Raw genomic sequence first — 24,621 nt, 5'->3', positions numbered from 1 at the left:
TTTAAGGCTATTTTCATCAGTATTGAATCATGGTAAAATTCATGGCAAACAACAACCCATCCAGTTATTAAGAGCAATCAGTCTAATCACTTTGAATGGCATCATAATTCATTGTTTCAGATGGAGAAACAAGAATAAAACACAACATACAATATATTAATTACATCATGTAAAGGCTTAACAGGCAGCAGAATGTTTTAAAGTAAAGACACTGACCCATGATGTTGGATTTCTGTGATTTTGAAACATTTTTCTCGGTCACATTAGGTAGGAACATGTGTGAAAGGCACCATAAACCCTGCCAAAAGAAAAATGAGCAACTTAAACATAAACATAAACTTCTCCATGCTGAAAAAGGTTGTCACTTTTTGCTGATTATGTCACAGTGATGCCCTAAGAACAGTGCAGTCAAAGGTAGTGAAATGCTGAATTTGGAAAGCACATGACTGTGAGTTTTGCTATTCCTATTCCTTATAATGACCTAACTTCAAAAGGTACCCTGTGGAGTTTTGGTGTACACAGTTTACAGTCAGTGTTTCTCATCAAAATACACTCTATGTATCCTTGAGGTCCAACAAATGTGTTGAAAACATTTCCTGCCTCATAAAACATTTGCAAAGAAACTTGCAGTGTGTCCAAACATCCATACATACATCAACAAGTAGTCTTCGTCTTCACCTTTTGCTGGAACATTACCAAGTTGCTTGCCATGTTGCCGCCACCAAATATCCAGTGTAATACCATGAAACCATGTCATATATCTCTCCTTTTGTTTGATGGACATGGCCAGACTGGTTTCTTTGCTCTGACTGCTGCTTCACCTTCTCCAGTTGGCAAAATACCAAGATAGCATCCCATTCATAACAATGAAAGTTGCCCCCATATTTTGGGATCAATTGCACTTGCACATTAGGATCCTTGTCTGGCTGAGTCGGCTGACCGTGCACACATGAATGGCATGAGTGCAATAATAATTTGTGTTTGTAGCACAGCTATTTCTTTTATATGACTTGGTATGGGAAAATGTCAAACTCAAGCAAGTCACAATTCCGTGGCCACACAGCGCAGCACTGTTCCTGGGGGCTTAGTTTTACTGGTTTGTCTTTTCTTCATTTTTTCATGGCTTGTATGCACTACTCATTTTCGCTAGCTCCTTCTGCAGTAGTTGAGAATGTGGATCACGTCACCCACATGCCCTCGTGCATACATGTGGATCCTTGTGTGTGTACTAGTAGAGGCTGAGGTAAAAACTACAATGGGAATCTGCTTGTCAAAACATTGCTCCATAGCGCTACTCCATAGGGTATCTTTAACATTCAGTGCTGTCTCCAACAACCAAAATAAGCCAGCAAACTTGTGTAGTAATATTCAGTCTACACATGTGTGCACATCTTAAACTGGTGACGTTTAGCTGATTAAACATTATTGACTATTTACACAATTTGAACTTATGAAGCTTTCTGAATGCTGGTACAATGTGGGTGAGTAGATACATTGCAAAATTAATTAAAATGATTGTACTGTATATATTTATTAAAACACAAGTCACATTGACATTTAAAAATTGGTGAACAAATAAATACTACCATACTTGTGGTGGCCAAATTTTAAATGGGTGTGAACAGCAATTTTCCTCCTCCTGATGTCCATCAATTGAAATGAACTGAGCAGTATTTGAACACTGGGAGATGTACTGTACTGACATCTCGGCATGGTGATGATCCCATAGAAATGAGTTTGACTTTAGTCCCTTGAAACTGAGGCCTCAGGTCCTCTAGGCTGCACTGTTGGTCCCTCACGATGAGGCATATTGTCAAAACGTGGTGTCACCTCACAGCGAATAAGCAGAGTATCATCTTTAACAAAGGCTCTCTGACTCAGTTGCTGCAGGTGCAGAAAGGTGACGTAGCCGAATCCTTTGGGGTTGCGCTGGATAGTGGGCTTCTGGAAGGCTTGCAGGTCTGGTTTAGTTTCCATCACCTCCATGTGGTGCTGACACTCGGTGCCCTGGTCTAGTATGGTAAGGCGGATGGTGCCCTGGAACGGCCAGGTCAGCTGCCCATCAAAAATGCCTTGCATGGTGTGGACAAAGAGGGAGATATAGTTGGAGCAGCGCGGGGCATTGGGGGTCTGCAGGTGGAGGCGCAAGCACAGCTTGTAGCCTGGACGACCCGTGTAGAAGCCGGGGCTGTGCTCAACCACTGGCTGGCCTGCTTCTTGGTTCCGCAGGAGGGCCGAGAAACCTTTGAGGCGCCAGATGAAGATACCGTGACACTGCTGGGCCTCCAGCTCCTTCACTGAGTCCTCCAGCATTGACACTCTACGCTTGAGTTCTGCAAGCTGGCCACCCTGTGGAAGAGATGGGACAATAGGCTTACAACGTATCTACACAGGGGGTGTAGCGTGAGCAGCAGCTTCACTGCTCCATCTAAGTTTACACAGGATGTGTTCAGGCATAGCATTGAGTGTAGGTCACCTACGTTTTTAGCAGCGTTCCGAGCCCAATACACAATCACTGTAGCTATGAGTGTAAAACTGAAGAAAATAGACTTTATATTATATAGATAGAGTGAGTGGAACGCAAGCTGTTACGCCCATGTAGACAGCTGTAGTGATTAAAATAGAAGCGGATCTGTTTTGTCAGATGTACGTGAGATGCGTCTGAAATGCCTCCTGTGTAGACAGACCGTAGAAGACGGTAATGACAAGATCTGCAATGTCTGTACTCAAAAAGGTAGAGATAATGTGTTGCCAAAACCATCGAACCATCATGAAAAGAAATGGAGACACAACTTTTGCGTTGCAGAAAAATATAGCTCTATGATCTGATGAAGGCATGGCATGGAAGAGCTACATTTTTATACAGAGCAAGTTTTATATTTCCTTTTCTTCTCCTTATTCACACTTTACCCCAAATGACTAGGGTCTAATGAAAAAAATGAAACAAACTAAAAGAATATATGGAGTCATAGAGATATCCCTTTATGCACAACCACTGAGCCACCGAGTGCCACACAAGTGTGAGGCTTGATGAAGTTTGTCAGACTACCTCTGCATTGTCAAGAAAATTACAATCTAATAACTGTAAGTTAAAGTCATTGCTCTGCTGTAACTTCATATTACATTTCTCTCTGATACTGACAACAATTGTGATCACAGATTCTTAAAGCTCAAGAAGATCCTTTACCTGTGTTTCTTTTAAGATGATGAGCTCACGCAGCTGGTGATCCTGCTTTACCAATCGTCCATCCATCTCCCTGAGCCTCTGCATCTCCTCGGTAGGTTGACATGGGGCACAGTTACTGTTGCAGCTTACAGCTCCTCTGGGCCCACTACAGGCTGATACTGATGCTGCAGCTCCTTGATCCTCAGTGGAAACAGAAGGTCCTAGCGTCCACAGAGATTTGGGTGTGGTGCCATTGAGGCTAAGGCCACGCAGGAACTCAGCCATGTACCGCATATGCATCTGTGTGAACTCCTGCATGTGCTGAGCCAAGTTGTGGCGCTGCATCTGCAGAGGCAAACAGTTTTTCTTTGTAACATCTGGTCTGCAGGGTTGATAAGACTGATAGAGCGTGTAGAAGATTTGCAACACAAGATACTTTGCATTTGATCACCTACCCTTTCCTTACATCCAAAGGTGCTAAAGTTACAGGCGATGGGTGCTTTTGGGCAATCTGTATCACAATGAGATTCCATCTGAAAAAAAAAAAATCATCATTAGCTTACCTTCATTCATATCTATTTATTGAAAAATTAGGATTTCAACAAGCATTTCAACAAGTCAGTTACTACTGTATAATTGAGGACAAATGTAATGAGGGAACTTAAAAAAGTCACTTCCCATCTCATACAGAAAACAATTTAAACATTATTGTTTGCACTTGCTACTGCAGAACTGGTGGGTGCCCCACATCAACTGTGACTGTGCTGTGACTGGGTGTGGAATGGTTCCCCATTGTTTAAACAAAACAGAGGTTCTTGTTGACAGAAGTTGACTTAAATGAATAACAATTCACAACTATAAAAACATTTTGATTTACCAGAGGCCTTTTTCATGGCAGACATTATATCACTCACCTGGTCTCTGATGAGATCCATCTCACAGTACTGGCACTTCACATTGGCAAAGGGACACTGCTGTTCATGAAGCTGAAGGAGCAACCAAAACCAGATTGTAAGGAGGCTAATCCTCACTGATACACAATGCAACTTTCCTATGAGAACTATGCGGGAAATAGCAAGAGGAGTAATGACATAAGTGAGTCAACATTACCTCTTTCTCCTCATAAACAAAACATGCCACACAATCTGGACACGACACAGGCCTCCTTTGACACTCAACAGTTGTGTGCTCCTCTAGGCAGCTCTTTTTCACAGACTGTTGGCACTGTGGGCAAGGCACAGTGGCATATTGACACTGTGCCAAATGATTCTGGAAGGAAAACAATACATTGCAACGCAGTTAATGTTATTCTGTAGTTGGACAGGCAGTGGTTCACATATAAAAATGTCATCGTCCACACCAGAGAAAGATGACATTCTTTACTTGACACTATGCCAAAGCAAGACACATAGTGTGACAACCGCCTTTTAATCCCTCATTATTTCTTAGTGTACAGTAGTGAGTTCATGAGATGTTTCACATCTACAAGGATCCTATTGGAGGTATCAGCATTCCAGCCTGTGCATATTTGTCCCTCATAACTAAACTGAAGCCTTCCTTACCGACTGTTGATTTGGAGCCAAGAGTTTGAGGAAATGTTGAAAGAGTCAGAAGGAAGAGTCTTTGCTGACTATGGCAATGTTGACAGGAGAAGAGGCAAGCTAAGCTGCCACTATCTTATTTGTTTCCAGTTTTTTTTTAAAGTAATTCTAATGAGGCAGTTTGTTAAAATACAATCACAGAACTATACTGAGCACTGAAACTATGATACAATCCAAAGATGAACTAGCACACTCCAGCATAAAACAAACACTTGTCCTGCAGGAATCTCAGTAAGGTATTGACGGGTCAACCATATATGATGACAATTACATGTCCTTTGATCATTTAGGGTCTATACAGTATAATAAACATCACACAATGATCTAAATATAATTTAAATATTATTCTGTAACCCAGGGTCATTCTAAATTTTGGATTTTTAACTTTTTCCATGGTCTTGGTTGAGCTGCAACTTTTAAAATTCTCACCTCTAAATGTCTGAGCTCCATTTTCTCAGCACAGCCAGTGTTTGGACAGCGAACAGTTAGAGACAGAATCTCCCGTTTGGCAAAGTTATCAGGAAACAGCTGGTCTTCTGACAGCATTTCATTGTCCACAGGGCACCTCTGTCCTGTATCACTGTTTTGTAAAAGGAAGAATAGCAATTATTTAGGTTGGGCATTAAGATTATCAGGTTCTGCATGCACAGCTCTTTGGAAATACGCCATGAATCTGGTGTTAACAAATGCATTAGTTAGTGTTCAATGTTATCTAGAGAGATGCACAATTAGCTTACCGAATGGACTTCTCAATGCAGCTCTTGCAGAAACGGTGACCACAGGGTGTTTGAATGGCATTCCTCAAAGCCATGAGACAGATAGGGCACTCATATTTACTCTCTAGGGGTGGGTCAAATTCCACGTCATAGCCCTGGAGGGGGGCAGCAGCCTGAAGACTAGATGAGGTGCTGCTGATGAAAGTGCCAGGGCTCTCAGAAGGGCTGAGATGGGATTCACGTTCCTTTTCCAGAATTGCCAACGCACAGCCGGACAGCTCTCCACCAACAGCTCCTTCATAGCTGTCCTCCTCCAAACTCCCCTTATTGCTGTCATAGCAAGCCATCTGTGGAGAGTGAGACAAAAGTGGGCAATCAAAGTGTGAAAGTGGCAAAAAAAAAAAAAGTAAGTAAATATTCATTATTTTTCCAAGTTGGCATCAGCGATGATCTATTCTCTTAAAGTGGGGAGGTCGACACTACTACTACAACAACAGTACTGAAGAAAGCTCAACAAAGACTTTTCCATTTAAGACAGCAGAAAAAGTTTCCCAAATCACATGATGGTATGATGCGACTTCATCGAGCTGGTATCAAAGCATCTTCACTTCTCAATCACTGTGTGGTATGGCAACACCAGTAAGTTCAAGGAAACTGCTGGACAAAGTGATGTGAACTGCATCAAAAATCACAGGGCAGGAGCTACCATCCCTTGTTGAAATTGACCAATAGGCTACAAATTTCACCCTACTAACCATCTTTTCTACTTCCTCCCTTCTTTTAAAACAGTGTACCAGCACTTGTTTAGTGTCTCGGTGAGGCGATGTGACATATTGAGGTTTCAGTTTTGTTTTTGTTTTGTGGGGTCACCAAAGCTTATTCCTATCAACTAAATGGCAATTCAGTATTAGATGTTGAATCCTGAATCTTGAACTTCAGTTGAATAATATTGTTTTCCATGTTACCTCCTTACACCAAGAAATATACTGTGGATTTGAAGCTTAACACACAAAATAATATCAACACAATTACAGTACAGCTATATTAGTAACTGTATAACGTTAGCTGCATCTGTGTACATACAAACCACATCTATTACTCATACTGTTATCCAGTGACTTAAGACTAAAATATAAAGTGAAGGCGTCGAAACACCACTATATCTTTTACTAGATACTCACTGGTGTTGCGAACGTCTAAAATTAGGTTAAGCTACTCCTAGCGGTTACATAGGCAGTAACGTTCATTAGTTTTCATAATTAGCATGACGCAACAGGGTCCAAACTAAAGTGGCACCTTAGCTAACACTGAGTCAATGTCGCAAATTATTTCACAGCAGACACATTTTAGGTAATCCCCTGAAAACAATAAATTGTGTTGACAGTGTTGTCACTTGATGGACCAGTCATGCCCCTGGATGCGGAACTGCAACTTTGCAACCCGACTGTGCTAAAAAGCGATTAAAAGAAAGACACAGACCAAAACAGCAGACAGCAAACACACGTCCTCTTCGGCAACAACGGCATTAAAGTGCTGACTATGTCTGTGAAAGCATGATTATATTATGCCAATATTGTACCCACCTTCGCCTTGAAAACGTCTCGAACTTTTCGTTTCTACAGAACTTCCTGGATTTCTTTTCCCCCCAAACGTCATCAAAGATGATCTGTCGAGGTTTTGCCTGGTGCGAACGTGAGCGCCGCCGCTCGGCCTGGAGGCTAGTTACAGCGCAAATAGAGACATAAAAATGGCGGACCTCAGGAAAATCTATCCTGAGTCTTTGCCCTGTCGTGTCAACTATTCACGAAAAACGTCATTTCAGGGGAAGCTTTTCATCCTTCTTTGCATACTTATAGTGGACTCCGGAGGAGCTACGACCCATTGGGTTGTCACAGAGGATGGGAAAATTCAACAACAAGTATGACAGTTAACGTTAGCTCATTGACCTGCTAAGGCTTACGTTATGTGGCTAGCTTGTAAAGCTATTTTGTTAGCATTAACTGGGACGTTTTGGTATGTGGTTTCTTAACGTTAACGTAATTTCAGTAGTTTATTTGAACTCAACAAGGCTCGTTTACCAGCTTTGGTAACAGTACATACAGCGAAAAAATAACATTAAAATTCGTTTTGTTTGGCGGTTAGCTTTCACTAGCTACCTCAACTGGCGTTATCGTTAACGGTAGGTGTTTGAGGTCAAGATGACCAAAGTATTTCAGGCCCACGTCAACGTCCGCGTTGGAAACCGCTTAATAATGTGCGAGAGATAACGTTAATGTTGGTTGATGCTAACTGCCAGCAAACTGCTACCTCCATTATAGAGGAAGACCGTGTTTATGTTTATCTGATAAGCTGAGTTTGCACATCTGAAATTAGATTTGGAAAGACTATTTCTAACATAACTCAATAGAACTTGAATAGACTGTCATATCCTTCGATTATTCCGCAGGTTGAATCAGTTTCGCACTCACTGTGATTGACATATGTATGCTTACTTTATGTCAGTCCTTATCGCACTGTTTTTGTTTCAGGTTGACTCACCTTTGAATCTGAAGCATCCACATGACGTTGTGATCTTCATGAGGCAAGAGACTCGTGTTAACTACCTTAAGAAGCTGGAGGTGTGTGGGTTTCTCTATGTCGATGCCATGTACAAAGTTGTTGTCAAAGTGTGTTTCTCTTTGGGTTCTCACTATGGTTAATCTCTTGATCAATAGAGTTGATTGCTTTCAGATTAATTTGTGCACCAAAGAGGTACCAGTATCTCAATTCAATTCATTAACATGAATACCTTCTCTCACTACTTTATTCACTGCCTAGCATTACTTATTCTATCAATAAGCAATTTCTTGTGCTTACTAGTCGTCACTGATTAGATTTTTCTTGGTTATTGATGAACAGAAGCAGCTAGTGGCACAGAAGATTCACATTGAGGAGAATGAGGATAGAGACACAGGGCTGGAACAGAGACACTACAAAGAGGATGCAGACTGTGTCATGGCTAAGGTACCCCTGGGAGACCTGGACCTGTATGATGGCACTTACATCTCCTTGGAAAGCAAAGACATCAGGTAAGCTCTCGTCAATAAAACACGTATTGCCAATGTTCATGTCTCATGTTATCTCTACAGTGTTTTCGTTAAGTGGTTAAGGCATCATGTAAATCTTGCACAGCCAGATCATGGTGTATGTCTAGTTTCTTTTTATGATTATGATGAAATTGTAATCTTTTTAGTGATTTTTCTCTTTTTCTCCCAAAGCCCGGATGACTATGTGGATTCCCGGTCAGCTCTGCCTCCAGATCTTGAAAAGCCTGACTGTGTGAAAGTGTTTGAACTACCTTATAGTATCCATGCTTTCCAGCATCTCAGGGTGAGTAGAAGTCAAACTTGCCAATAGTTTGTTCAGAATGTAACAAGATGGGAATGACTCATGATAATGAGTACCACCTTAGGTTGCTTTCATTGCTCAATAAATATTTTATTAGAATTTGTATGCTCACTTAAACCTCTGTGTTTGAGGGGGGGTTCAGTCGAGATATGCTGTAACTCTACGTGTTAATTCATCATATGTTAGCATCCTGTTGGGAATGTATTTAACCTTTAGTTTGGCCGAGCTGACATGTCTTTTTCACATCTGTTTACATTTTCACTAGAAAACTATTTGAATAAAGTAAGAGCAGACACATACAGAAGAGAATAATATACAACCAGAATATGGGCTCACAGTTACAGCAGTCATAGGCAGGTATGGAATTATTAAGAATGGTCTTGAACCATGGATATAGGTGTTTTGATTGGTTGGTGGCTTTGCAGATACTTCCTATTAATTAGTGTACTAACTGCAAATCTTATCTAGATCAGTTCTGGTACAGGGTTACTGAAGCATCAGCTAGTTACTAGAGCAAGTTAAGTATGGACCAGTGTGTAAGAGCACCAAATATGATATATAAGATGGCCATTTTCTGACAAAGAGGAATACCAAAGTTTCTCAGGCAGAGAAGACCAGCCAACCCTATTAAATAAAATGCAGTGGTGAGTATTGTAATTGTCTTCAGTAATGACCCTAAGAGCTTAATGGGAAATGCAATCTAACGGCCTAGACTGGGGACAGCTGCATGTCAATAAATTACTTCCCAATAATCCAGAACTAAAAAGAAAACTGCTTCATCAACCCTCCTCTTACATCTGAGGGAAGCTGGTTTTGTTTCTCTACAAAAAGCCAAGCTTTTGTTGTAGTTTATCAGCGAGATTGTTTGTATGATATTCAGACATAACGTTTCCAATCGAGCTAGATATCAAGTCATTTATATTCTGTGACTGTTTTAGCAATAATAATTGTCTCTGTGGAGATATGCAAATTACTGTAATCTGTGATTCTGGATTTCGAGAACAACTTGATTTTATCTTAAGGTTGCATTCAAGTCCAACAACAATTTTATAAATGAGGCCCCTGGGTAAAGATGAAAGAACAGTGGTGTTTTGTGGGAAAGTAACAATAAATAAAGTTGATATTTTTTTACAGAGTGGAAAATCTGGATCACTCTGCCACATTTCATCAGTCATCCATTTATTATGTGTCTTTACTTTCTTTATCAGGTCAAAAGTCTAGTGGGTGGTCACCAGCACATCATATTTATTTGTATATAGCTGCAGAGGCATTTTAAGTGTGTGCTTTGGAAATTGGTGTGCAACTTATCTCGCACTTTTGGTTGGATTCAGGTCAGATCATTTGTGCACTGCTTATTAATATTAACACAACAGAGATGTAGCCTTTGTGTTTGACAGATCACATGCTAAAATTCCAATTAATGACTCTTTCCTTCTGTCTGTTTCAGGGTGTGCAGGAGAGGGCAAACTTGACCTCCCCACTGCTTTCTAAGGAGGATCCCATTTTTAGTTCATTGTCTCATAAGATGGGCCGCAGTGTTGATGAGGTGGGCCATCGCATCCATCAAGGATTACTGAGGGTAAGGTCTGCCTGTACAACTTTGCCTCACCAAACTTTACAAATATTCAAGACCTTTGTTTTCCCTTTGCAGATATTGGACAAAAGTATGGATTGTGTGTAGAAAAAAACATTAGATTCAGAAGAAGCCTTTTTTATAGAAATGAAGAAGCATGGAAAATACATAATATTTTTATTGTATTTTTGGGATTGTACATGTGTCAAAATCTATGTGGTTTTTAAGTTGGGTTAATGACGACAAGATGTTAAAGCAACAGTCATTGTCAGTACAAGCCCAGACACATTCAGAGTATCAGCAAGTAAGCCCAATTAGGAATGTGACTAAGATCCATTGTCTTGCATTGCATGTCTTCATGATTGTGTGTTCCAGAACTCATCGTCCTGGGTCCTGTACAACATGGCGTCATTTTACTGGCGTATGAAGAATGAGCCTCAGAGGGCAGTGGACTGTGTGGTGCGTGCTCTGCATTTCTCCCCAAGGTACTGTCAGGCTGATCAGAAGCCCACTGCAATAGCATACTGTTTATTGTATTCGACTGCTTGCAGGTGTTCACATTCTCACACTGTGTGTGTTGTACTTGTAGGCAACAGAAGGATGTAGCCCTGGTCAATATGGCCAACATCCTGCACCGCGCCCATTTCTCAGCAGATGCTGCTATTCTTGCCCATGCTGCCCTGGACCTTACCTCAGATCTCTTCACAAGCCACTACACTTTAGGCAACATTTACGCTGTAAGTCAAAGAGAAGCAGTAGAGACTTGTGTATTTAAACCACAGACTTACCGTCTGGTTAACCATTTAGTATGTTGTTAACCGTTTGATTAACAGCATCACAGCCATTGTTTGCTCAATTTGTCAGTACGCTCATGCATAAGCTCAATACTTTCTGAGGTGTGTCATTATATGTGTGCATGTGTAAAAATAAAAGCTAATGAAACACAGTAAGACAAGTAGCTCACAGGAGAGTGATGTGTACCTAAAGTGGTGGGATATTGATTTTTACTACGCCACCATCTATAGTTGAATGTCAGGGTTCCTATAATGCAAATGAGAAGTCAGCTGTCTATATATTTAAGATACTAGTTTCTGAATGTAAAGGTACAGTGTATTGCCATCCAAGACCCATAAATATCAAGATTTTCATATTTGTATAGGGATTTAATTAAATCACCGGCATTTTACTAAACGGATATTTATATAACACTTCTATTTGAGTCCCCAAAGCTATTTACCAATGTGCGGTACTCTGGACATATATTTAGTCTGTTTAGTTCTTTTATTTTTGTTACAGTGTTATTTCTACTTGAAACAAATCAGTGTTTGACCTCTGTTATATCCATGGTGTATCCATGTCTCCTCTTCTATTGCGTCTGACCAGATGCTTGGGGAATACAACCACTCAGTGCTGTGTTACGAGCAGGCACTGCAGGCCCAGCCAGGCTTCGAGCAGGCCCTGAGGAGGAAACATGCTGTGCTTTGTCAGCAAAAGCTGGAGCAGCGCCTGGAAGCCCAGCACAGGTAGGCAAGAACTCGTACATACACACTCTTAAGTACTTTGTTTCCATGGAATTACTACATACTGTAAACAAAATCAAAATATTAAAGATATGTAAGATATTCACTATGATATCAAGACATTTCCAAACATGTCCCAGTGTATGCAACTATGAGGCACCAAGAATAACAGATCATCAGCTTACCAGTATAAGCACAGGGCAGTATGTAAGTAAAAGAAAAGTGCCCGGAGCTGGCAGATAGTCAGTATTTTGCTCTTGAATGCAGAGTGAATTTATTTTCAGATACCAAGCCTTTAAGGTGGGGCTTGTGGTTGTAGGATGATCATGTAATATGCCGTGTCTCTGCTATGCATTTTTACCGACTGCCCTGTATTTCTCTTCCTCGTTTTACTATACTTGCAGATCCCTGCAGCGGACACTGAATGAGCTGAAGGAGTACCAAAAGCAACATGACCACTACCTTCGCCAGCAGGAAGCACTGGACAAACACAAGCTGCTGCAGGAAGAGCAAATCCTGCGCAACATTATCCATGAGACCCAGATGGCCAAGGAAGCCCAACTTGGTAAGATGCCATGCACATTGAACTGAGAACACTTACAACAATTCCGAGGTGTGCAAGGCATGTATTACTTTTTGGATTTTGTATACAATATATAATATTTATCACTTTATCTGGTTGAGACAGAATATGTTGACTTGTGCTGGCTGTGACTTAGCAGATATTGATAATTAGAAAAGTAAAAAGTAAAGTAAGGGTACAGCTGTACCATTGGTTTTACAGAACAGAGGTAGCAATGCTGTGGAGTGGAGATGAATGTGATTGTAACTCATGCGAGGCATGAATAAACAAGCTTACTATGTGGGTTGTATGAAAAGATGTGTTGTCATCTAGCTTTCACGTATATTGCTACACACACATCCCTTGATTCAGCAGTGTAGAGCAGTACCTGAGTATTGCATGTCATATGTGTTCCAGGGAACCATCAGATGTGTCGGCTGGGTCAGCAGCAGCGCAGCCTCTACTGCCCCTTTGACCTGCCTGTGCGTTATCACCGTGGCGATCTGTTTGAACATGTCCACTATGTCCAAGTGAGTTTTATGAGATATTACAATGTACTTGACAATTATTGGCCCTGTTTTTTTTCCTGCATAAATAATTTAAAGGAAAGCTACAATGCACCAATTCCATTTCATCATGAAAAGAACCTGTCTTTTATTGTACAGGTTTCAGTGGATATTTATCAATGGAAGCAAACAAATGGGGGGAAATTACCAGAGAAAAATCTTCCTTCAGTTTCTGTTTCTCAGTTCTTTATGTTTCTCTGTTTGTTCATAGTTTGGGGAGGAGGTGTCAGTGGCATCCAGCGTGGCGCTCGTGTCAGACCGCAACTCAAACCAGACCTCAGCCAGCCTCCAGCTCCATCCGTCTGTGTCTGGAGACCAGGACCCTGTTGCTGCCCTCTGGGGCAACCATCAGGATTACACACAGGCAAGACAGATAACTACATTTGATTGTTTTTGTTTATGTTTGAATTCATTGTTTGCAGGTCAGCTCAGTGACTGTGGAGTCAAATTTAAACCAAAAGGAAAATGATACCTGCATATGAATGTGAGGAGAGTCCAAAAATATTTAAGAAAAAGCTGCAGGGGACTTGAAAATGGGACTGAGTTGAAATTATGTTACTCATTGCAATCCAAAGATTACAAAATTCCTGGAGGGAATGATTAATAGTATGCAATATTCATTTGGCTTACCTGCATACTCTTGATAATTGAAAGGACAAATATAAAGATGTGTGATCAGAATGACATGTTGGGATTAGTATAGATGGGATAGTGTTTTTGTTGTTTGTGTGTTTTACAGATTGTGTGTGTAAATAATTATAGACTGCAATAGATTTCAAATTCATTCAACCATGCAATTGTTAGAGAATGACAACAAAATGTGTTTTCACTTCAGGACACACAGAGGATGTTGTGGCCTCAGAGGAGTGACTGTGCCCATGAGTACCCAAGTGTTCCCCCTGCTCACCTGCTGCCAACCTACTACCTTCCACCTGAAACACAGGGCCTTAGGTCAGTACACATTCCTGGATGGTGGTATTTTGTGGGTACATTATAGCAGCATAGCTACGTTCCAAAGAATTCAGATTTGAAGCTAAGTTAGGATAGAAAGAGAGCTTCCTCCTTGTTCCTCCAGAGTTACACATCAAATTTACCACATACAAATGACTTGAGTGAAATATGTCTAATTGTGTATATTCAGCCCAGTGGCAACTCTCCTCTATGGGAGTAGCAGTCCTCCTCAGACGGTAGTTCTGCCAAACTGTGATCCCGTCCCCCAACCGTATCCAGCCCTCCTGCCTGCCTCACTAGACTGGCCTCTGGAAGAAAAGGAGCTGCCAGATGCCTCTGCCTCTCAGGTATCTGCCTGCCTGTTAATTTATGTGTGTGTGATTTGAATAGGAAAGTAATGGAGATGGATAGATAACCTGTGCAGTACGTTTACATAATTACTCTGCCCTTACTCTGCAGGACATTTACATAATTAATATGCCCATACTCTGTATGTCTGTTTTTATGGTATGTGGAACAGTGCAGAATATCCAGTCATTAATATTACTATGTGTGATTACAGATACTGCAGTCACGCAGCGGAGGATGGACGCTGGAGCAGATTGGCTCCAGAATAAGTCAAACTATGAAACAAGTAAGAGGGCTCCTCACTTCCCTGTTCTCATTGCACAGTAATGTATCTCATTAATGTAAAATGCTTCACAGTCTAAAGCTGCAGAGAGTGGCACATAACATGGTTTCTATCTTTGATGATTGAATACAAATTTACTTTTTTTAGTACAGCTGTCCCAATCAAGTTTTTTTTTTTTTTTTTTTTTTTAAAGGGCTATGATCCCGAGTCCCTTAAGATACAGAGTCTGGGCCGATACTTATATGTACCTAAATGTTGATGAAATATGTATCTGACACATTGAAATAACAGCTATAGGTCTTAAATTTGACACAACTTATTTTTCATGAGCTACTCGATCTAAATACTGAAGGTCCTGGTTCAAAACTATTATGTTGATAAACTCAAATTATATGATATTAAGTTTAACTGGGAGAATGTGGCTCCTGAATTGACATGAAGCAATTCGCTAGAGAGAAGATGTATCACTCTGTTGGAGTTGTTGGGACTACAAAAAACACTCTGTTGTACAGCAGTGTTAGAGTTATGCTTTTTTTGGCAGTGTAGAGACACCAGCTTGCAGAGAGTACACAAACCCGACAACAGCCAAGTTTTAGTTTGGCGTGCCATCAACGTACTCACGGAATTAACATTAATTAGCGGCAGCTGATATGACCTGCCACCGGCAACATTTGTCATTTTAACTGACGAGAGTGACAGTCGGCGCGGGCTAAAAATTGAGGATCTGCTTCCTGGGAGTTTTGTACACCACTCTTTGCTAACGAGAAAGAGAGAGGAGAGATAACAGAATTTTGGCAACCCAGGTGTCAGAACAGAATCATCTATGCAATCAGATCATTTTTCAGATAAACTTTATTTTAACTCGCATATGGTGTGAAATACAATATATAAATCGCACTGTAGAGCCCTGCTGAAGTGCTATACTAGCAGGCTGAGGTGGACAAAACACTGTAGATTTCAGTAAAGAAAGCATCAGGTTTTGATTGGCTTTAGTCGGTGCCAGGATCGGTGCAAATACTGATATCTGCTCGGGACATCTCTACCCCCAAACAATTAATCGATTATCAAAATAGTTGGCAATTAATTTTCTCTTGATCGACTAATTGTTGCAGCTCTACATTAATCACTCTAACCGCTCTAACCGAGAACTGCAGTAGTCTGAACCCATCTTAAGTGATTCATTATCAGAGCTAACAGAAGTTTCTTTGTATATATAGGCCACTGTACCCCGCTGGCAGGTCCTCAATGAGGCAGCTCTATTCTGGCGGGCCAAAGGCAACGGCAGCCGTGCCCTGCAGTGCTTGCGCCAAGTGTTGAGCTCAGCCCCGCCTTCCCATCGCCACTTGTCCCTCACCAACGCTGCTAACCTGCTGCTACACCATGGCTTGACAACCCATGCACAAGTACTGCTGGAGCAAGCATTGGCTCTCAATGCATCAGAGGTAAAGGCACATTGGTACACACCCTTCTGGGTTTTATTAGAGTTGCACACATACACTGTACAAATCATTTGTTTACAAAAACAAGCAGCTCCTTCAAAAAGTAATATGACTACAACGTAGTAAACATTATTCACTGGTACCTGTGTACCAGTGTTAATAAAGACTTAACAATACCAGTGTAGTCATCATCCTCTTGTCAGGTATTTGAGGCTGAAATTAGTACTGCAGTAAGGAGTAAGGAGGGCATTATTGCCTTGGATGTTAATAAAACAGAACCGCATTTGTTTTGGACAGTACAAGGTTGTGTATGTTTACTTTAGCCTTTATATGGCATGTGTCTGGAACAAAGTGTATTTTGTACAAAATCATTACCAGCCAAAGTAGTTGGCACAAAAGATACCCTGCCCTTAGACCAGTTGATCAACATATGAGTGTCATGTCCAAAGTTAGCTGTGTATCCTTTAATAGCCACTCACTGTACCCACATTTCAACCCAAAAAAAGTACCTTGGGAAGATTTAAAGTCTGTGGCCAAAAAATGTGAAAGACCTGCAAGATGTTATTGAGTCAGCATAGACTAAAATCAATAAGAACATTTCCAACATCTTGTTAAATCAAGCCTTGAAAAACACAGGGAGTTACAGAGTTAAAAAGGGGTGTACCCAATAAAATGACCAAAAGTGTATACAGTGCATGTTGATGATATACCAACCCAGAAACCACATGTATGTAAGAACTGGAGCTGGTAAAGTATAGTAGGGAATGGTAATATGTTAGTATGTTGTACATGCAGTTTTAGAAAGAAAGTGCATGTACCTTGTTTTGTCCTTTTTATATCTCTGTAGGATGTACACATGTCTTCTCAAGCTGAGTTTGTCATGTACCCACCTGCTAATGTTCCCTGTTTTGTTTTGCTTTCCTCCCTCAGCCCCACACCCTGCTCAGCCTAGTGAGCATGCAGTTGGCCCAGGGAAATGTGACAGGTGCTCTGGCCTTGTTCCGCCACATCCTGGTGACGGCCCTTTCCTCCTCCTCTTCCTTCTCATCCCTTGCTGGCTGTGAGCAGTGTCGCACCAGCCTGCCTCTGCTGCGTTGTCTGCAGTTCTACCCCTTCCTTTACAATCTTTCACACCGACAGCCCTGCTCTCGTAAGTGAATCAAACACACACATAGACTTATTTTACTCTCTCTGTATAATGGATTTTTTACACTCCCTGATTTTGTTATAGCAGGCAACTAAACTGTGAACTGCAGTAAAGTTTCAAAACATCAGCATTAATCTGGAATAAAGTTGGGGATTTGGAAGCACTGTTAGGAGCTATAACTAAATGAACTGCAGCTTTTAAAGATGTTTTGTGGTTTTTGAAAGCCTAGCGGTTGCATCATTAGATTGTTTAAGCTGAGAAGGAGGCAGAAGCATCTGTACGTTTCTCAACACAAACCTATTTGTTAGTTAATCTTGCCATAATTAAGAAACGGGTAAGGGCAGACCAGTGATGAGGATTGTTTCCTGAAGATTCTTCAAATATCTGAGTTGTAGCATAAAGTTAGCTATGTAACAGACAGATGGACAGATCAGGGAAACGAATCCTTTACATATAATGTACCTCATGTTCTGATTGATTTGAACTAGTTTTGATTGATTTATTGTTTGATTATTTATGGCAGCTTAGGTTCTGCCTAACCTATGATTTCTGAATTTAACTACTTTAATTTTGTCTAAAACATGATTAATACTGTTTAAATCTGATGGCTGTTCTGATTACAAAGATTGTTTTGTAAAAAACATTTCCCAAATAACCAAATATAATATTTTTAACTATGTTGTCCAGCGCTATCAACTGTGTTGAGTTGGAAATTAGTCAGGGCGCTGTGGGCCCAGACAGGTTTTGCACTTGTTTTTTAATCTTAAACCCCCCATGTCCCTTGAAGCTGCAAGAGTAGCTGTGAGAAACAAGTAGTATATTGTGCATCTGATATGAATAGAGACTGCACCTTCTTCTTTATGCATATCAGTGGGAGTGAAGAGAAAAGTGCTTTGAAGTGGAGAAATTTTGCCACTCAATAATTTAGGCTGCAGAAAATAGCTGATGCCAAATTTAGAAGGGTCTATATTTTACTCTCCAAAACTAAATATTGCTCCCATAAAGCACGCTGAGTACATGAGGTCACACAAACACTTATACAACACACACCCACCTTAAGTTAGGTCAAAAAGGTTGAAATATATAGAAAAAACAAACTTTTCTCATGTTAAATTTTATGTTGGCTGCAGTTCCTCCCACATGTTTGATCCTGTATAGCTTTAGTCAAACAAATGGTAATAATTTGGGCTCTCTGTGAAAAAACAACATATCATACATAGACTCAAAACACTGGTTAGTGCTTGAGAAAAAGAGAGCAACAAAGAGAGCCATACAGGGCTGCAAAAACATCAGCATTCATGCAACACTGCGGTGTTGGGAGGTATAATCCACAACAGAGCATGTTCTCATCATTACTATCTTAACTGCCTCATCCTTACCTTAGCGGAGTCAACATTTGCTTATTGTAAAAGCTGTGTCTCACTTGGTGAAATGTTGCAGCATAAGAAATCTATGGTGTCCCATGCACCTATACAGCTGTTTTCATGGGTCTCCCATGGCTTCTCTAACATTGTGACATCCAGTAATGTAGTGCACAGATCTAATGCCTTCCCAGCAATAGCGAGAGTTTCCAAGATGAAAAAATCGAAGCTTTGCCAGAGTAATTTGAGACAGTGAATGGAGTCAGCAGAGTGTAGAGAGAGAGAATCTGAAAGGACTGATTTGTTTGTTCCAATAAAACAAACAAGTTGCTGTTTCTCAAAATATAAAATGCATCACTTTCTGTCCAGGAGAGAATTGTTCCCAGGGAAGAGCTCTTGCAAAAGCTTTCATAATCTGGCTTTGGTTTGAACCACTATATCGGTCAGTGACAGTAATAATAAGAACCATATTTATAGAGAAAAAAATAATTCCCCACAAAAGAGTGGGATCATTGTTCAAGTCTCAGAATATTATATATAATATATCCAAATTTATTGATGCACAAAATGCACATTTCTAAAATATCTACAAACAGTTATACAGAACCGGTATTTGTGAATACGTTTTCACTGCTGCAGGTCTGCTATCATGGTACGGTGTGGATAATAAGTGTACCTAAACTTAACTTGTGTTGATCCAGAGGGTGCTGCCTGCATGGCTGAGGAGGACCTTGGTATACAGCTGGAGGAATGGGAGGGCAGCGAAGAGAAGCAGGACGCACCGGCCATTTCTGCTATGGAGGACTCCCTGCTCTTCGAGAGTAAGAATATGATGTAGTTACATCTTCAGCGGTGATATGACTAGAAAGTCTAGAAAATCTTTGCCGTATACTGTAGCAAAGAGTGTTGGTTACAAAGAAACCACTAGGTCCCTCAGTTCAGTGAATTTATACTGCATCCTACATGAATATACAAGATTTTTAAAGTAACACCTTATTTTCTACGACTTCTACGATTCGATGGTAGAATAGTATTTTCTTGAGTTGACAAAATGTCATTGACGATTAGACCAAGTCAGTCTCACATGTCAGTTGGCTTAATTTGTTAAGTGCTCCTGTTGCTCATCACCACTCTAATTTACATTTCTCATTTCTCCTGTGTTCATACCTGTTACCCTCCACTCTCCAGAGGTTATCTTGGACAGTAATGGGTCAGGTGAGGCGGCTGGACAACAGCGGGCTTCTCCCTCTGCCTCAGGAGCAGCTAAAATGGCCACCCCATTTGGAGGTGGAGGAGTGGAGGGGGAGGAGGAGTGGCAGCTGAAGGAGGACCTGATGGGAGCCTTTGAGGGAGCACTGGATGTTGGAGGCAAACGAGGGGACCTGCGAGGTATCCGGGTGCTAAAGAATGACCGTGTCATGGGTGCACGTGCCGGTGGAGGGCCCTGCTTTGGAAACTGTGAGGATGACGAGGGAGCTGAGTGGGTAAGTGTACATGTCCGTCCTTTTCACAGCATAGAATTATGTTTGAGTTATAATTACCAAACTGTATGATATCTGGGTGGGACTATGTATAGCTAAACTAAATGTGTGAGTGTTTTTCGTTGTTGTTGTTGTTGTTCATCAGATCACCTTCCAGGTAAAGCGGGTCCGGAAGGCTAAGGTGGATGGGTTGGAGGGTGTTGGCAGCTCTGATGACAGCCAGAACAGGGAGCCACTGCCTGGAGGACACTCTGTCTTGGAGATAAGCGGGCCAACGATCCCATCGCCCGGCCCTTCAGGTACCACATACACCTGCATTTTATTTACTTACACCAGCATGAACACAGAAAAAGCACTGAGGTGCTGGACTTCTCCCAACTGAGAGAGATGTCTTTGTGGATTTTGTGTTTTCGGGTAGGTCGCTGGAGGGACTACACAAGTCTTGGCTGGCCAGGGCCGGAGGAGTGCCAGCGGACACGAAGGGTAGACCTCACCACTGTAGCTAGCACCTGGTTGGCTGTTTCTGCCAAGAACATTGAGTAAGACTCTCCTGTCCCCCACATTTTTATGTTATTTTATGTTATATTATAACATGTCAGTTCCAAAGAGTTTTTTAAAGGATTCATGTATCTTATTGAAAACGAAAGACAAAAGAAAACATTTTTGCCTCACTTGGGTTCTTACATCACAGCATATCAACAAATATTCAGTAAATACAATGTTTCGTCTTTTATGTTTAATTTTATATTTTCCCTTCACTGTCTCTTTTCAGCATCACAGAGCACATAGACTTTGCCACTCCACTTCAGGAGCCAGCTGCTGAACCTTTATGCAACGCCAACCTGGCTGCCAGTATGCACACGCTCGACCACCTGGCAGGAGTGGCCAATCGTGCCGCCATCCACTACACTGGAGAGAGCCAACTGCGTGAGGTAGTCTGAGGCAGAAGCCGTACGTTATTATCACTTCCCTTTCTATACCTAAACAGTAGGTGGTTCCATTAACAGTATTTATAGAAAGATGTTGTTATCTCTGTCACAACAGCAATAAACAAACCGAAAAGACAAGGTGATCGATCAAAACTGATGTGAAAATATTGAACATTCTCATCAAAATGAGTTTCAGCTCTACAGGTGTATTTCCTTAACACATATGTTATATGAAGCCTTATACAAACTAAGTTGAAACATTAAGGAGGGGAAGAACTTGTTCTGGGTACCCACGAAAAAGCAGGTCCAACAGGATATACAACTGAAACTCTCAAGTGGAGAATCATTGTTCTCTCATAATTGACAGACTATTTAATAAGCCCCACTTCTTAATAATAGTTAATAGTCTCTCACGTGTCTCTTGTCCTAACCCCCAGGTCCTGCAGAACCTCGGCAAAGATAAGTTCTCCCCTCAGTCCTTTGAGCAGGTGGGCACACGCATCGCTAAAGTACTAGAGAAGGTAAGGGCCAGTACCGCCACAGTTAACTTATATTAAAGTACTAATGTTTATGTGAATTGGAAAGGATCATTATTTGCTATTACCACGGTAGTGGCACATTAGATTGTGTTCTATGTAAAAACACATTCAGTTGCATAAACACATGCTGATTAGCCAACTTTTTACAGCTGTTCAGAATACCCTCAGTGCTTACCTCCACTCAATCTGAATCTGACAAACAGAAGCACTCAATTGTTAAACTCACTTTGTACTGAAACTCACATGTTCTGTTAACTCAATTTGTCTAACTCTTTAGATTTTTTAAGAAACAGCTGAAATGAGTCAAACTTTTAAATGTTTCTGTAATGTAACACTTAACTACAACACTCAACCAATTCGATTTTAATTGTTCACGTATTCCCTTCCTTGATCCTTGAAACTGCAGAATCAGACATCATGGGTATTATCCAGCATGGCTGCACTGTACTGGAGGGTGAAAGGTCAAGGCAAGAGAGCCATTGACTGCCTGCGACAGGCCCTCAACTACGCCCCCCATCACATGAAGGCAAGCTAGACATCAGCTGTTCCCAACAGTTAACCCACCGTGTACTTATGTTAAATAAAGGATTGTTTTAAACATGAAAAAAAATCAATGCTCTTTTTTTTTTTCTCCTGAATCGTGAATCAGGATGTTCCCCTTATCAGCCTGGCCAACATCTTCCAGAACGCTCGGCTATGGGAGGACGCTCTTACAGTCGCCCGTATGGCAGTTGAAATTGCCCCGCACTTTGTCGTGAACCACTTCACCCTCGCCAACGTCTACATAGCAATGGTAATGGCAAATATTCTGTTACTATTTGATCATTTGTTTCCTTGTAGTGACATGACCTACTTCTCAGATTCTCAAGTTTAACCAGTGCTGCAACAGAAAGTCAAGTCATCTATCAAGCAGTGATGCAAGTCATGTGTCCTTATGGTGACCTGGTTGTTGTGTGTCTTGATGACAGGAGGAGTTTGAGAAAGCCATGCGCTGGTACGAGTCTACTTTGAAGCTGCAGCCAGAATTCGCCCCTGCCAAAGATCGACTAAGAACCATTCAGTGTTACCTGCTCACCAAGAGGGAACGCCGTCAGCCCTAAACCACTGAACCAGTTTGATCCCGGGAGTACCCCGCAATCATGCACACACCAGATAAAGAACACTCAGACAGACACATGCACACTCGTACAGACACACACTCATCTGAAGACCACAGATACCTTGTGCAATGTGCAAGAAACCTGAATGTGGTTAAAGGTGAGGTATCAAGACTCATATCCAGTAGAATCTGGGTTCTTTTTCTCTTTGAGATCTAACTCCCCAAAGAATTAGGTTTGAAACATTACAAAGTAAAACTGTAGATAACTTTGCCCCACAACTTATCTGTCAAATGCAGGACCTCTTGTTATCTAACAATCAAGAAGTTACGACTGTCAAACTCCGTTTTTTTTCTAGGTTTGCTTAACTTGCAATAATGGAAGAGGGATACAATTGAATAAGGCTCTCAAGTTCCAGATACTACTTCTGCAATATTTTGGTTTTCAGTCTGTGCTAATTGGAAGAAGAGCTCACATTGTCAATCTTGAAGACATTTTAGCATTTTAGTATGAGGAGGCGGCATCTTGGAGGTTCTTAAGGATAATAACATACTACAGCCTGCAGATGACGCCACATTTTAATGTAACTTAATTGGAACATTTTAAATGAAAAGGATGTTATACAGTGTTTAAGTGCTTAAGTCTTTTGCTGAGATGGTAAAAAATGTGTCTCAACTCGGAGGTTAAAGGAGGTTGAATTGAACAATATATGCCCTCACTCTTTTCGCTTCATAAAATGGATGGGAATTCTCTTTTGCACTTTTTTCTATATCATTCCTATTTATAAGGGACCTACAAACTGTTTGATTTTGCTCCAAGATAATTTAATATACAAGAGAGAAACTGAAATATGCTATTACATTTGCTTCTTAACTTATGGAAATCATAAGGCAGAAAAAGGATTTGCCATTGACCATCTATTAAAAAAAATAAATCTTAAAGTGGAATCTGTATTAAATGTACAGTATTAAAGGCAGTGTGGATTTCATCATTTCATTTTTCTGCGTCAATTCTTTGTCTCTTTGGAAAATATAAAAACTCCTTGGAGCTTAAATTATGCTGTAGAAATTGTAGCATTTCACCAGCAACACTTCACAGCCACACTCTGCATAAACATGACTGCAGCCATTTTCTTGAGAACCTTTTAAAACCAGCCTGAAGGTGGCACTGTCTGACCTTTGTAGACACACTCCTTTTACAGTCGCTCCCTTTCTGTGTGATAGCCCGAAATGCATTCTTCATTCGGTTAAATGTCCATTTTGTAATCAAAAACAAAAAGCAATCCATATAGGTTGCTGTATTTCACCTATTTTAAGGACAGCTAACGACCACATGTCATCAGGTCTGTAATGACTGAGCCGTGATTCAAACATCTTCTCACCCGAACATGTAAATATTTCTATGTTCTTTTCAGTTCATCTGAATCTTTTTTTAATTGAAGGAAGAGTATACAGTTTACTAAGTATGTAAATATTTGTAACGCTTTTCATGATAACCTGAAGTAGACTTGTAATTTTAGTTAAGGTATAATAACTTTACACCCACAAAAATCCAATAATGTTAAACACCTTTCAATACCCTTGATGTACGCATATCACATGGAAAATTAATTACAAGGCTATGTAATCGCAGCCTCTTCTAACTGGAGAATTGAATTACACTCTTACGACTAACATCATGAAAACACAATATTAATTGTATTACAATAATATAATATGTGACAACCATGTTCCACGTTAAATGGCATCAGAATATATTGAACATTCAATGAGGAATTCATTTTACCATTATGTTTCTGGTTTAATCATACCTGTTCTTGTTTCACATACAGTACACCTTACTGTCTGTAAAATACAGTAACATAAGGTCACTTTCTGGGTTGTGAATTGAAATTCATCTTTTCTTTGATTTAGCTGATCAGATTAATGCGTTGGAGTACTAAAAGGCAGGTTTAA

At 40.7% G+C, this 24,621-nt stretch overlaps 2 protein-coding genes across 2 annotated transcripts; one reads left to right on the top strand and one right to left on the bottom strand.

Moving 5' to 3' along the window:
- Nucleotides 1–1,574: 1,574 nt before the first annotated feature.
- Nucleotides 1,575–5,830, bottom strand: traf6 (TNF receptor-associated factor 6). The gene is made up of 7 exons (XM_070902865.1): nt 5,505–5,830; nt 5,197–5,347; nt 4,277–4,435; nt 4,081–4,152; nt 3,622–3,699; nt 3,188–3,511; nt 1,575–2,349 (listed from the first exon to the last, which is right to left on the bottom strand). Exons 1-7 carry the CDS (start codon nt 5,828–5,830, stop codon nt 1,744–1,746), a joined length of 1,716 nt encoding a protein of 571 aa, XP_070758966.1. The 3' UTR covers nt 1,575–1,743.
- A 1,400-nt stretch (nt 5,831–7,230) lies between these two features.
- ttc17 (tetratricopeptide repeat domain 17) lies at nt 7,231–23,657 on the top strand. Its single transcript, XM_070903014.1, has 25 exons — nt 7,231–7,401; nt 8,012–8,101; nt 8,382–8,551; nt 8,741–8,852; nt 10,318–10,449; nt 10,819–10,928; nt 11,033–11,180; nt 11,827–11,966; nt 12,368–12,528; nt 12,943–13,055; nt 13,303–13,455; nt 13,927–14,042; nt 14,233–14,389; nt 14,605–14,676; nt 15,891–16,115; nt 17,043–17,262; nt 19,322–19,441; nt 19,809–20,104; nt 20,247–20,400; nt 20,520–20,640; nt 20,874–21,033; nt 21,468–21,551; nt 21,976–22,095; nt 22,219–22,362; nt 22,538–23,657. Exons 1-25 carry the CDS (start codon nt 7,231–7,233, stop codon nt 22,667–22,669), a joined length of 3,621 nt encoding a protein of 1,206 aa, XP_070759115.1. The 3' UTR covers nt 22,670–23,657.
- Nucleotides 23,658–24,621: the final 964 nt, after the last annotated feature.

The sequence above is a fragment of the Enoplosus armatus genome, chromosome 1 (genome assembly GCF_043641665.1).
Source record: "Enoplosus armatus isolate fEnoArm2 chromosome 1, fEnoArm2.hap1, whole genome shotgun sequence".
NCBI classification, from domain to species: Eukaryota; Metazoa; Chordata; class Actinopteri; order Centrarchiformes; family Enoplosidae; genus Enoplosus; species Enoplosus armatus.
Note: the sequence above shows the minus strand (reverse complement) of the source record. Positions and strands in the feature narration are given on the sequence as shown.

What these genes read in the sequence shown, in the direction of transcription:
- traf6 (XM_070902865.1), bottom strand. Translation starts at nt 5,830, where the DNA reads ATGGCTTGCTATGACAGCAATAAGGGGAGTTTGGAGGAGGACAGCTAT. An exon ending in CCTTTGGATGTAAGGAAAGG is followed by an intron (nt 3,512 to 3,621) that starts GTAGGTGATCAA and finishes TTGCCTCTGCAG; the next exon opens with ATGCAGCGCCACAACTTGGC. An exon ending in TCATCTTAAAAGAAACACAG is followed by an intron (nt 2,350 to 3,187) that starts GTAAAGGATCTT and finishes TCTCTTCCACAG; the next exon opens with GGTGGCCAGCTTGCAGAACT.
- ttc17 (XM_070903014.1), top strand. Translation starts at nt 7,231, where the DNA reads ATGGCGGACCTCAGGAAAATCTATCCTGAGTCTTTGCCCTGTCGTGTC. An exon ending in CAGATGCCTCTGCCTCTCAG is followed by an intron (nt 14,390 to 14,604) that starts GTATCTGCCTGC and finishes GTGTGATTACAG; the next exon opens with ATACTGCAGTCACGCAGCGG. An exon ending in GGACTCCCTGCTCTTCGAGA is followed by an intron (nt 19,442 to 19,808) that starts GTAAGAATATGA and finishes TCCACTCTCCAG; the next exon opens with AGGTTATCTTGGACAGTAAT.